At 32.5% G+C, this 14,436-nt stretch overlaps 1 protein-coding gene across 1 annotated transcript in view; it reads right to left on the reverse strand.

The window, feature by feature from the left end:
- LOC142329181 (uncharacterized) overlaps positions 1-13,338 on the reverse strand; it is a 14,165-nt gene extending 827 nt beyond the window's left edge. The window contains exons 1-3 of the mRNA XM_075373574.1: positions 13,253-13,338; positions 3,900-3,996; positions 1,030-1,177 (exon numbers count right to left, since the gene is read on the reverse strand). Coding sequence (XP_075229689.1) covers positions 1,030-1,177; positions 3,900-3,996; positions 13,253-13,338 — 331 coding nt within the window. The remainder of the gene's footprint in view (positions 1-1,029; positions 1,178-3,899; positions 3,997-13,252) is intronic.
- Between the last annotated feature and the right edge of the window lie 1,098 nt (positions 13,339-14,436).

The raw sequence follows: 14,436 nt of genomic DNA on the forward strand, positions 1-14,436 counted from the left end.
ACACAAATAGAAAACATATACAAAGTCAGTTGATTATTACTTTTTTAAAATAGATTTTAATTAGTAAGTTTCAGCATATATATACATGAGTAAACAAAGTGTGAAATGAAGAATTTAAAGTAAATTTTAAAACCTACTTTAAAAGTAGTAAAAAAATCAGATTGGTGGATTTAATATATTATGAAATCTAAATTTAGTTACTTTTGTAAAAGAAGGTTGCATAGAATAAAACCTGTCAGAAAAGGCAAAATTGGTTGTATGAAGCATATTTTAATTTACGATATAGAAATCAGGAGGAAATATTTTGAGATTAAAAGATTATCAAAGGTTATTAAATAATAGAAAACAGAAAATAGTACAAAATTAACCAACTAACAAAAAGAAAAAAGTTATATGATCACAAAAAATGTAACCTCAGTGTTTATCTTTAATTATTTACTCACTGATAACAAGCATAATTTTTGAAAGCATTACTAATATCATTAAATTCTTACTGTTTCTATTCATGTATGATGAATTTACGCTTTACCCAATAAATCAGTGGATGGAAATGAGCCCCGATAGGGAAAGCCTTACCAAATAAGTTTTTACAATCAAAGCCTTAGCCAGAGCCAAGCCTACTAAGGAAAACAATTTTAAGGAAAGGAAAAGGGGCAAATAGTGAGAAAGAAAGAATGTACACCTACAGTGGGACTTTAAAAGAAGATTAACTGAAAAAAGTTATTCCAATGCCTTTCTTATGGCAGTGGACATCCACCCCTAAATTTTTTTCAAATTATCAGACATGAGGATCAAATATTTACTCAGATTGAAGAATGGCATGTCAATAATTAGTGATCTCGCATCAACCAACAAATCGTCTCTTTACTTCTAGTTATTTAAACAACCACCTTAGAGTAAGCCCAAGCTTCACTAAGGGAAACCATCACTCATCCACTGAATTGCAAGGCATGAGGAAATAAACCAAGCTATAAAACATTTTTATTACATAAAGCAGTGATCGATACATAATTATTTTATAAAACCAACCTGGTGGACATGAATTGGTGGAAGTTTTTACTGGTTCATCGTTGCACTCAGGTTTACGATGATATGTAACTTTACACTTCAGTTCATAAGTATCAGTCAGTCGTGAATAACTTTGTTTTATTTCAGTCTTCTTGTAAAGTTTAGTTTTCTGAAAATTAAACAAAAATTTTTATTAATACTCAAGCAAATGTTAAAGTACAACTCTTTATAAGGTTTTAAAGTAAAGTATTTAAAAAAAAGGGTTTGGTAATAAATAATTTTAACAGTTAGATCTGTGCATAACCTGAATTCAAGTATACTACTTTTATTGGTACCAAAACAATTTACTTTTCAAAAATAATTTAGTTTGACATTAATTACCTCAGCAAATAAAATAAATTAGCCATTTAAGTTAATATGTTTGTTCTATTGTGATATGGTTATTAGGTGTACATAAAGATGTATTTTTACCATTCAGTTTATTTAGCAATTATTAGCGAAGATGAACATTACCCTGTTCAAGGTTAAAACCACAACTTTATTGCTGTCCTAGAAAGCCAGGTGCTATGATATGTGCTGCTGATTAGAGGAACACAATGACTTTACATGATATATTTTTGTTCTATTCTTGATAAACACTGGCATACAAGATGTTTATAGCACAATAATTGTGCTGACAAACAACAATTTAAGAACAGTCTCTTATGTTATTTAAACTTGTAAATTTATTTTAATAAAACTGATTTTTATTAAAATTAAAAAAAGGTCTATGTTTGTACAAATGATTTTACTTTGTGGTTGGTTAAACAGCATGTACATTAGTGTTGTATTGTAAAAATATTTTGTCAGTGGTTTCTTTCCTGTCAAATAAAGCTTGTTTCCTGAACTTTTTTCTCTGGGTGCATGAGAATGCATTGAATGATTTAGGTAATTACTTCTTTGTATGAATATCCAATGACAAGAGAAATCGAAAACCTGGTCTCTTCTGCAGAAGAGACCAGATTTTCAATTTCTGCAGTTCATTCTAAGAGTATGTGCTGAGGTATTTCTTCTATTTGGTCATATCTCACATGAAGAAAATTTGCTCTAATGTAAATAAAAAAGGTATGACTACATCATCAGATTTCCTACTCTTTCTGCTCTGGTTGTAAAAAGACAATCATCTGACAAACTCTACAGAACAAGTGTTTATCAGTAGAGCCAAATTATCTGCTAAATATTACAGATGGTATCTACATTACTCCACCTTGACAATTATATCTGAGATATTTCTTGCCTATGTTGGAGACACAAATGTTTCAAGACAATTAAAATTGCGACTCTGGTTCTAATTTTAGAATTCTATCTGCCTTTTCTTTCTAAAAACATTAAATTGGGTCTACTGGACCTAATTTTGAGTCTACTGGAAGTCTTCAAATCCAGCTTGCAGGAGATAATACTTCACATCTATATTTTATGTACGATTTAAAACATTAAGGTAGTTTTATTTGAATACACAGAAAAATTCTAGAAAATTTGGAAGTCAAGAAGTGTGTCAGCTACAGAACCTCTTCAGCCACAGACTGCAGGAAAGTTCATTGTAAATCAGAAACTCAGAACAAGACTCAATGAAACTCTCTAAGGTTTTTACAATATGAAGCTGTAATTGTAGTAATCTATCTCAGATACGTTATCGCATGCATAAACAGAAATTATCTGTTACTAATTTGATATGATGTTATTAGTGACTTAATACTTATTAAGTTCAACAGTTTTTGCTGGGATAAAAAAGATGATGAAAATTTCTTTTCAACAACATTTTTCTTTTGTCAACATTGTTAATCTTGTCAATCCTGGTCCTGAGCATGGTGATTCGACACCATGGGCTTCCTGATTAATATCAAAATTCTGTTTGAAAACTCATTTTTCTAAGTAAATTATTATCTGCTATTATTTTGTTGGTTAGAACATATTTGCAAAAAAAATGAAAATTAGAGGCAATGAAATTTCCTGGCATTTAAATTTAGAACACTTATTTTAACATTCTGATTACTCAGAATTCCATTGATGAAGTCAAAATACTACATCGATATGTAGTTTCAGCCAACTGATAGATTTCAATAAAAGATTATGAAAATAATTCCATGATATTTAAATAACTTTTGAGTTGCCAGTGTTTTGAAACTTTGAATGGGGACTGCACTTCAATCTACAAGAAAGGTTACAGAAAACAATATTTAGTTAAACACTTAAAGGATTGAAAATTAGTGCTGTTAAATAATTTAACATATAACTGAATACAATGAATTTTCAGTAATTCAAATTTAAATAATAGAAGATTTTAATTAATTTGTAAAGTTAACTAACTTATCTTAGTCATTCTCCCATACAGTTCTGAATCACACTTTCTAGTTTGATATTAAAAATAATTTTTACTTTATAAAAAATGCTCGATAACTTATTTTATTTTTAAAATGTTAGTAGTAATGGTTTTTAATTATATTTTATCAAGGAAGAATAAACATAATAAATTCTGTATTCATATAAAAATAGATTCATCAACATTAAAAAAACAAGTTTAATTGACCTAGTGGTAATTAATAAATTGACTCCAATGTATAATTTGTTAGATGCCTGTGGTGTTCCTTTAAAACCATAGAAATAATCAGAGTTTTAAAGAAATATATAATAAAAATAATATAAAAAACACTTTGTACTAAATTATTGTTTAACAACTGCTAAAGCATATGTAAAAACTGAAATAAATTCATTGCAATTTTTAGACACTGAAAAAACTACAAAAATTTGGACATGTAATTAAAATCCCAAAATGTTAAATTGTATTAATTCACATTCTTTTAATATTTCCTATTTGAATTACTGAGGTTTCTTAAATATATTTGATTAATTACCCCATCTTCTTGCAATTCACTTATTATGTTTACTGCCGTAAGGCTGGAATGAATAATATTTTGTTGAGTGGATGGGATGTTGTTGAATGCTTGGAACCTGAAATGATCACAATAAATCATTAATAACAATTCTTGTGATGTAAAATCTATAAACTCATCAAATTTTTAAGAAATATATTTACTTTACTCTTTAAAAAAAAGTTTCAGTGAACTCACCTGACTGCTGGTTGAAGAAGGATAGCTATTGTCTTTTTTTACCATTACAGGTTTATTTTTAGCAAAAAGGTTTACATTAGGGTCGATTTCTGCGTGGCTGATCGTTTTGCGTTTTTTTTTCATATCTTTTGGTTGCATTTCCGTTGTTTGTTGATGTAATTTGATTATAAATGACCTTAAATTAAATGGAATTAAGACATTTTTTAAAAGAATTTAATTTAGAAAAAACATTTACATACATAATTATACATAAAAAGAGAAATCATAAAACAAAATTTGTTTTCATTTACTATAAATCTTATTAAGTAAATATTTGAGTTTATTAAGTTGCATCACTGTATGTATGCAGATATATTCTTGTCAGAAGTCAGGTTTGAACTTTCGTTATCCCACCAACAGCAGTTATACAGACGAAGCAATGATCATAATGGGGTCAAGGCCAAGATTTGTGGAAACATATTCAGTTTTTATCATAATCTAATAAATGATACACAGTGGAGTCCTGCTAATCCAAAACATGCAATCCGAAAATTCAGCTAATTTGAACAATTTTAATATGAATTTTTTTTTTATTTTTAGCTAAATAACTGTAAATTTTATATTTTTAACAGTTAATTTACTTCACAAAAAACACTGCGTTTTATTACTAATACCAAATATCGTGTTAACAAAACAAGTTCTAAAAAATTATACATTACAAATATATACAGTATAGTATTAAAAAATTTTAAATGTGAAAAATATTATCTTGTACTTACAATTTGTTGAAACTGTATAACATAAATTATTTATTACAAGTCACAAAATTCAGTCAGTTGCTTTTGGTGTAATGAAGTAAATCTGCTGGAAGACACATTGTTGTATCACTGCCTCATGAACATAAGATCTGCAGATGTAGCTTCAGTATGTTGTGCAACATAGTAAAGGGTGAGGTCCAGGGCCACTGCCACCGGTGCATGTGTCACAAGCTGGTCTATATCACTGCTGGCCTTGTCATCATGCTGCTTGGAGTCTTGCTGAATAACGGTTTCTATAATCACCTGATCTGAAAGATTTTCAGGTCCTTCACCATCCACTGCCATCCATTTATTTACATCATCATCAGCTGCTTCTTCACAACTGGTAATTTCATGTATAAGCTCAAGTAGATGTGCTTCATTTTTATGATTTGAACTTTCTACAAAGCTGAGAGTCAGCCACATTTTTTCCCAAGATTTTCTTAAGCACTGCTCAGAGACAAAATCCCATGATTTGGCTGCCCAGTAACCAACATCCTTAATGTTTACTTGTTTTATTTTTTGAAGTAAAGGATCTGAACTCGTATCGTCTTGTATGAGGGTCCTTCGGGATTTTTTTTCTAAATGCAAGGATTAAAGTTTGCAAGACACCCTGATCCATAAGTTGTAATAAAGGTATAACAAACGTTAGGAGGTAGGAAGACTGCCTTGATTTCATCCCAAGTTAGTACACCCACTTCAGAGTAAGATGGAGCATTGTCTATTAACAGAATTTCTTACTGGTAAATCATTCTTTGTTAAAACATTTTACTGTAAGAAAAAAACTGGTTTTGAAACCATTCCTTAAAATGATTTCTATCCATTCAAGCCTTCTTTTAGTTCTTATAATACGCTGGAAGAGTCTTCATATTGAATGCTCGAGGCTTTGCAGATTTTTCATCATCATTAAAGATAGCTTGTGATTTCCCACAGCATTATCAAGCCATCAGTGTAACACACTCCTTGCTCATTTTAAAGCCTGGAGCATGGCTCTAGGCTTTCTTAGACGCTACACTTTTTGTTGGTAATGCCTTGAAGTTCAAGCCAGTTTCATCAGCATTGTAGACTTGAGGAGAATATTTTTCCCATAATAATAAGTCAGCAAACTCTCTCTGGTATTCCTGTGCCTCAGTATGATCTGCTGACAGCTGCTCCCCTGTGAAATATCACAGAAGAATCCCGTGACATTTCTTCCACCTGTCTAACCACCCTATGCTTGCCATAAATGAATCATCACCATCTATCAATTTATTGTGATAAATAGCCTTCTCTTGAAGAAGAGGTTCACTTAAGGATGTGCCTTTTCCTCTCTCCTGTACATAACCACAGAAAGAGGGCTTCATCAACCTTTTCATACTGTGACGGTCTTGATGTATGTCATCCTTCAAGAGTTTCTTTTTTAAGAAGATGCACAGAATTGTAAAATTTTGTACAGTTTTTTCCAATCACTAATTGTGGCTTTTCCTACACTGAAATCCACAGACAATTTTGTTGGACTCTTACCTTTTTCTAAACGATTCAAAATTACTAGCTTATCTTTAAGTTGTTTGAAGGATACTTCCCTGGGTGTTAGAAGAAGGGGATTGTAAAATTGTTGTTTAAAAGTGGTGACAAGGATCCCTCTGTTAGTTCGTTGTATAGGCCCTTGATGTTACTACTGGTAAGGTCTTTGAAAAGGTTCTGTACCTGCATATAAACAAGAGGCTGACCTCACAAGGCTTATTGATAAAGAATCAATACAGGTTTCATCCTGGAAAGGATATTGAGGATGCCATACTTCATGTGATGGGTGTGGTAATGACCAGGTGTTCGATGCCTTTGGAGAAAGCTAAAGACAGGGCGGAATTTACTGATGGGAATGTCTTCCGAGACATTCGCATCAATGGAATCTCACCGAGGCTGGCTGATGACTGCGGAATGTGATCATCCCATAATCCCACTATGGGATTGTGATCATCTCGGCTGATGGACTCCAGTATGTGTCCACAATGTGGTTCGACGATGCCATCATGTTCTTTACGTATTATGGCTCGATATTATCAGGTCGGCGTTAGATCTCCGTGTAAATTGGAGGAACCGGGCCGAGTGGGTGATCATTGAGAATTTTATTATTTACTTGGAAAGCGAAAGGATTGCCGAAGAAGTTTAGGGTTCCACTTGGATTTGCCTTATGCTACGCTTTGTTTTTTTGTGTTGTCTTATGGTTTATGTTTTGTTATTTTCTTGTTTTCGTGTTATGTTTTGCACTAACGTTATGTGTTGAACTCAGCTTTTTCCTATTTCGGGTAGGTAGTAGTGATTTCAGTTCCTTCTAGTTGTCTATTCAGTCTTGTTAAAGACTTGGATTGGTGTTTTGTTTTTAAAGAGTAATCTAGTAGGTAATAGTACACCGATGGGAGTGTCACACCTATATCAGGGATTAGTCTTCTAGTCCAATCCCCGACTCTTGAGTGTGACCATTCCAACTGCCATTCTTGCTCCAATTGAGCCGCTATTTCGTCTTGTGGTAGTCCCTCATAACTAAGCATCCTGCTTTTAATCTGCAGGTCTATTGGTAGAACCTCTGTTATTACGCAAAGCGCGTCATAGGACACCGTTCTGTAACTAGCGGCCACCCTCAACAGTGCAAGTCTATGCGCGCTTCTCAATTTTCCTTTATTCCGTTTAATACTAATTGTATGTCCCCAAACCGGGACCGCGTATAATATCATTGATGTTGTTGCAGCAGTTATTAATTTCCTAGTTTCTATTTTTGGTGTTCCATGGTTCTGGAAGAGTCCTCTCAGAGCTTTGACCATTGGATTGACCCTACTACATATCATATCGATGTGTCTGCTAAATCTCAAATTTTTATCGAGTATGACTCCCAGATATTTTGCCTCATTGACTTGCACAATTGGCTCTCCTCTGATATTCAAATTTAAACCTCTAATAGGTCTTCTGCCGGAAAGGGCAATACAACTGGACTTCCCTGGGGCTATCTGTAGTTGGCTTCTTTGTAACCATTCATCTATAACTCCTAATGCCAGATTGGCTTTGCGTTCTAAGTTATCTACATCCCTATCCTCAACGAGGATTGCTATGTCATCAGCATAGCCAATTGCAGTAACTCCTTCAGGATAATTCAGTCTGAAGACTGTGTCATAAAAAATGTTCCACAAGGTTGGCCCCAGCACAGAACTTTGAGGAACGCCACCAAACATCTGGAAAACTGCCTCTGGAAAATTACAGTTTTTTAGAGATACCTAATTACAGTTTTTGAGAGATACCTTACAAGGCTGAAAGTTGACCTCCGGTAAAGCCCATTAAGGCTAGGTACGGAGGGGGTGGCATTGCGACCGAAACCGTCACATGGAGGGTGTCTTCCCCTATTATGGGGGGGGGGGAGGTCAGGATTTACATGGAGTATGCTTCCGTTTGCTAGCCATTGTACCGACCACTAAACGTTACAAATACACTTCGTACAGTACTCGCGTAAAGATTAAGTTCGACACTCAAAATAAAGGCTACTAATACGTACAAATTTACTTGACACTAAGGTTTGTCCGAACTGACACAATAATAGCAGACAACTGAGTAGTAATATGTTGGAAAATATAAGTTGAGAGGCCAAACTGTTATTTCTCAGAGAAAAGGCAACATTGTTTCACTTCAGTACAAATTGTTCTAAATCATTCGTTATACTGTACATATAATTTTATATACTTTACTGTAGAAATAAAGGAGTACAACTCTCGGCACGTAAGTTGACAAAAAAACCGCTAGCATTCAGCAAACAATTGGCACGGTACTAGACCGACTGAAAACATTGTCAGTTTAATATAGATGATATTAATAATCAAAAATGCATACGATGCTATTTAATTAAAACTAGTTTAGAATCCCAATTAATATTATTATTATTTTAAAGTACTTTACATAATTATTTTTTTACTCACTTTATTGCTGTAGCTCGTAAATTCTGAAGTCGCTGACGTCGGTAGATTCTAAACAGCGCGTGTCCGATTCTGAATTCACATTTATCACAAAATTGTTGACGTGCACATCATATACATGTTCATCTTCAATTTATTTTTTTTCAACGTTGACAACATGCTCGTAAATGTTGCTTTAACTCGGCTTCAGATATTGTATAAAATTCCTCTTCAGCTAACTTAAGAACGTCCGACGTGTTAAAAGTTGTATTTATTTTAGTTACTTGCCCTTTCACTTGATCCAAATCATTTCAATGGCATTTAAGTCAGGGCGATAAGGTGGCAACCGTAGAACGTGACTATCATTTTCGAAAATGTCATCTATTAGAAATTTCTTTTGATCTTCTTTGTGTAATTTTATAATATTATATAATTCAGTTTTTGTCATAGCAGGAGACCAGTTAATTCGTTGTTCGCCTAGCCATTTTATCATATCGCTTTTTAAAGAGTTAGAATTTGACTGCTTTTGTAGCAGAACGTTGTGATACGTACGATGCGTTATCTAATAAAATGACCGACCGAGATGGCAAGTTGGGAACACACTTCTCTTGTAACCATTTCGTGTACTTTTCGGAACCCATCGATTTGTGATAATTTCCTTTCTTATTTAACTCATAAAGATCTTTCCTGCCTTTTGAATTAATTTCACTTTCGTGGGCTTTTTGCATAATTTTCTTCACAGTAGGAACGCATTTTTGGGTTACATAAGATGTATTTATTAAACGCCTCAAAGTATCCGTGTCAAAAGAATCTGAATTGCACACAGTATTAGGGCGATTTACACGCTTTCTCGGCGAAACGAACACGGATCGCTTCTCAGTTTCATTTGATTTCCCTTCTGTTATAATTCTTTGGACCGTTCGTTTCGTTTTGATATTTTTGTCGCATGAACAACCATATTCAGCACTTCAGTTTTCTCACTATTCCAGTTCCGGCACTGTTTCGTAAAAAGAAATTTTAAACATTGAATACAATTTTCCTCGCGTTTTTTTTCCTCTACTCCTCTAGGTCGGTTCGGACTGATGGGTACAACTCCACCCGGAGGAGTGTCTGGTAACATTAACGAGCCTTCCCACCTACCGGCTTTATGGTAGGTCGGCTCGCCGGTCAGCTCTTTTGAGGAGTCTTTATTGTGCTCTTTCTTGACGCCTTGTCGGGACATATCTGCCCTAAACACAGCGCCGGGTTTTTTCTCTTTTACTGGATCATTGGCACTGGCACACCTGGGTATGCCAGCCCTCACCTCTGGGGCTGTCCTACCGTCCCTACACTAATAGCCCCGGCGCCGCTCCTCTTGATTTTTACTCCTGATTACTTCTGTGGCATATATGTTGACTCTCCTCCAATGTTCATGCGTAAGGATGTCCCCCATACCAGTGCTGCGTATAAGATTGACGATGTTATTGTTGACACTATTACCTTCCTGTTCGACCCTCTTGGTGCACTTTGCGACGTTAATAAAGCGTTCAATGCTTTTACCATGCCTTCCGCCTTCTTGCAGCAATTAATGATGTGGCTAGTAAATTTACCATTCTCATCCAGTAACACCCCTAGATATTTTAGTGGGCTTGTTTCATGAATTGGTTGGTCTCTTACTACTAAATTTATCAGTTGAATTTGTCTAGCCTTTTTCCCTCGCCTGACTATGAACTATTGTACTTTTGTTCCTAACTTTGGCATTTTAAAAGAAAATAACAGTATTGAAATATTAAAAATTTAAATGACTACTGAATTTATGGCAAAGCATTAAATGAAAACAACACAACAAATAATAAAAATAAATCACTAACAGCTGCTATTCACTTCATTAAGTAAAATATACACCGCAATAAATGTTTCTATAATACCACTTCTAGAACATAATTACAAGCGATGTGTGACATGATTCTTCTCAGCCCAATAATTAGAGTAGATTAAAAATAAATAAATGAAATTCTAAGAATTGCATGTTGTGTTTACAATAATTCAGAAATAGCACATTAGTCATGTATTATTCTACTATTATTAGTTGCTACACAACAGGAAGTAGGCCTCGATCACAATATCAATATATAACTTAGAATAAAACTCAACAATTACACCACAGCAAGTTTATGAAACCTGTTTTTTATATATTACCATACCATAAAAGGCATATAGTAAGTGACAATGATTTTAGTTTGCTTGTAACAGAGGTTAATGCATGCAAAATGCTAGTACATAGGCTTTCAGTCCCTGCTCCAACATATGTGCCGATACATATACTGTACTGTGTTAAAAAGTGTGTATTATGTACAGTACTGTATTTCTAATTTGTTTTATATTGTGAGGAAAACAAGGGAAAAATAATTTTAAAAAATACTACGTAAAAAATGCCATACAACTGTCAAATCTTGTGATAAAATGATGTTGGTATCAGTATAGTATAATATGACGAATTCGAGTGTTCCGGTGTTCAAGTTCTAGTAAAGCCAGTTATTTTTATATGAATTTGAATACTAGATCGTGGATACCAATGTACTTTAGTGGTTTGATTTCAATTAACCACACATCTCAGGAATGGTCAAGCTGAGACTGTACAAGATTACACTTCATTTACACTCATATATGTCATCCTCATTCATCCTCTAAAGTAATACCTGAACGGTAATTCCCAGAGGCTAAACAGGAAAAAGAAAGAAATATGAACATGAGTGACTCACTGCTCTGTCGCTGACCTTGTGCAGTATGCATGCACGCATTAGTGAACTCATTTCATCAGAATTTAATTTTTTTGCTTGCTACTGCATTACTGCAATAATTTCTGTTAATCTGAAAATTTTGCATTCCGAACAGGGCTCAGTCCCAATTAGTTTGGATTAGCTACACTGTACTGTATTTAATGTATTTGAAACATGATTCAATTTTCTTCAGCTGAATGACTATTTAACACACCCATGAAAACAGACCTTAACAACATATAAATAGAAATAAAAACTAATAATAATAATACAACATAATATACTAATAAAATTTATTAGTAGTATTACATATTAATTTATTTATTGTATTTAATATAATACTAAATAAACAATTAAAACGAAATAATACAATAAACTAAAAAAAATACATCACATTTATGTGTGTGCATTATATAATTACATATGTATTACACATAAACAATGTTCAGAGAAAATAATTCACAAATTATTTGGGTAAATGTAGACCAGAATTATAAACAAATCAAATCATTACTTATACAACACAGTCACCACACATTGCCCGTGAAATATATATAATAAAACTAAAATAAATCTAATAGAACAAAGATTTACTAAAAAATAATTTACAATAAGCATTTACAAGCCCTCTGCAGTCAATATATTGTCAATATTTGCTACCGTTTCATAGATACAAATCACAAATCCACTGACATTAACAAAAATGTCTTAACACATATGAATGTTAATAAATACATAAACATTCAAAAACCCATAACAGTACACCAAATGAACAGGCACAATTAAAATTTGGCATGTTACTTACCTGTCTGCCTAATTTAAAGAAAAAAAAAAACCTACTAGCAGTTACATAAGTTGATACCATATAAGAACAATATGCTTCAAAGTAAATTTTTGAAAAGTTTTATTATAAAATTTGCTTCAGATTATCATTACAAAAAGTTTATATTTTAAAATTAATGTATCCCTGTACATTTTAGATAAACATAAAATTATGAACTTTTAATGTAAAAATAAAAATTAATAAAACTGCATTTACTATTCTTTCTCGAGCATCTAACGGGCCTTTTCTAACCTCTTTTTTTATGATTATTAATACATTATGTAGGTGAAAAACACCATGCCTGACTGAAATTTGAACCCAGTATCTGTTAATGATTATTATATCTATTAACAATTCAAATAATAATTTTGTATAATAAGCAAATGACCAGCATCACTTTCATTCAGTTATTTTATAATTGTTAAAAAATGCTTATTGGCATAACCTGAAAACTAGTTAAAATGAAGTAAATAACAGTCAATCTCAGGCTAAAAAATAAAAAAAACTGAAACTGGATTTGTATATAGTACCCGTATTACTCTGTTATTAACATGTATTGTCTCTTTCACATGAATTATTTAGTAGCAGACAACTTCTCTCTTTCTATTTGCCATTAGTCTAGTCAGTAGGATCTATTAAACTCTCCTGACCATTGCTTATTATTATCTTACCAGAAATTAAGGTTGAATTTTCTTTTATTATGCAACTACTAGGAAGAACAATTAAATTAATATGAAACTCCTAGAAAAACAAGAACAAAATAGCTGACAGCATAGTCATTGAAAATTTGATGTATATAGTTTATTAATAATATTCTTTTCATTCATGTATAAAAATAAATAAGAGTAAAATAAATAATTCTGACCAGATTAGTGGATGATAAGGAGGCCTGAAGATAGGTCTCCAGTAAGGTCGATGATCTGCTATCATAATAGTCTGTATCGGTGACATCCTATGGAAAAAACAAATATTTACATTAATTTTAATCATTCAAAATAAAATCTTTTTTTACAGTAGTAATAATAATAATAACTGCACCATATATAATGAGTTAGTATGTGATACAATATCCCTTTTTACCTCTGATATGGTAATATCTTTTACAATTTTCCTCCACATCACATCATAAGCAAAAATTGTAGTTTTATTTTTTTTAATTTGCAAACATGCATTTAGATCATAGATAAAAAACATGCCAAATTTTGATAGTGTTCATTCATTTAGTTACTATTATGTATGAATGGGGGGGGCAATTGTACATAAGCATCAGCATGAAGTTCCTAAAATTAATGAATAAATAAAAACTGATATTATAAATGAGAATGCCACATATGAACTTATTCTACAAGAGAACTTTATTAAATTTCAGCAAACAAATATAAATTATCATAATAAATCAGTTGGCTGACAAACACAATTAAAATAGTAGATTGCTCAGGAATAAATCAGTGTTATATTAGATATACAGCAAGCTATATATGCGATAAATAGTAATTTATTATTACATAATTTTTAACCAAATTCCTGCCTGTTAATGAAAAAATTATTCTGAAATTTTATTACAAGTTATTTACCATAAGGTAAACAAAAATATTTATTTTAGCCATGTACACATGTGAAATCAGGTATAGGTAGACATAAAGGAATCAGGCTATGTAAAAAGTCATAAATCTCTCCATCATCTGTTCCCTTCATCTCATTTAGCTGAAAGATCTTGATTAGGTATTCAGCGAATAGTTCTACCTTCTGACTGTCATTATGAGCCCATCCATTCTGTGTCCTTAAAATGAAATGAGAGCAAAGGTTGAAGAAGCCTCCTCGTGTTCTTCCACAATGAATGGTCATCTCTACTCAAAAGGGAAAGACTTTCCACGTAGTGTTTGAATGTCTCAGTTTTGATACTCTTTATCAGCTTTTTTAACATATGACCCCACACCTATTCATAGTTGTCCTATCCTCAGGCCTCCTGTATAAATTTCATCTTTTCCAAAATCTTGTTTTAGTTACAATAAGAATTCATTACCTCCGTTGGATAATCTGTGCCTTCCC

Source organism: Lycorma delicatula, chromosome 8, assembly GCF_047948215.1.
Source record: "Lycorma delicatula isolate Av1 chromosome 8, ASM4794821v1, whole genome shotgun sequence".
NCBI lineage: Eukaryota > Metazoa > Arthropoda > Insecta > Hemiptera > Fulgoridae > Lycorma > Lycorma delicatula.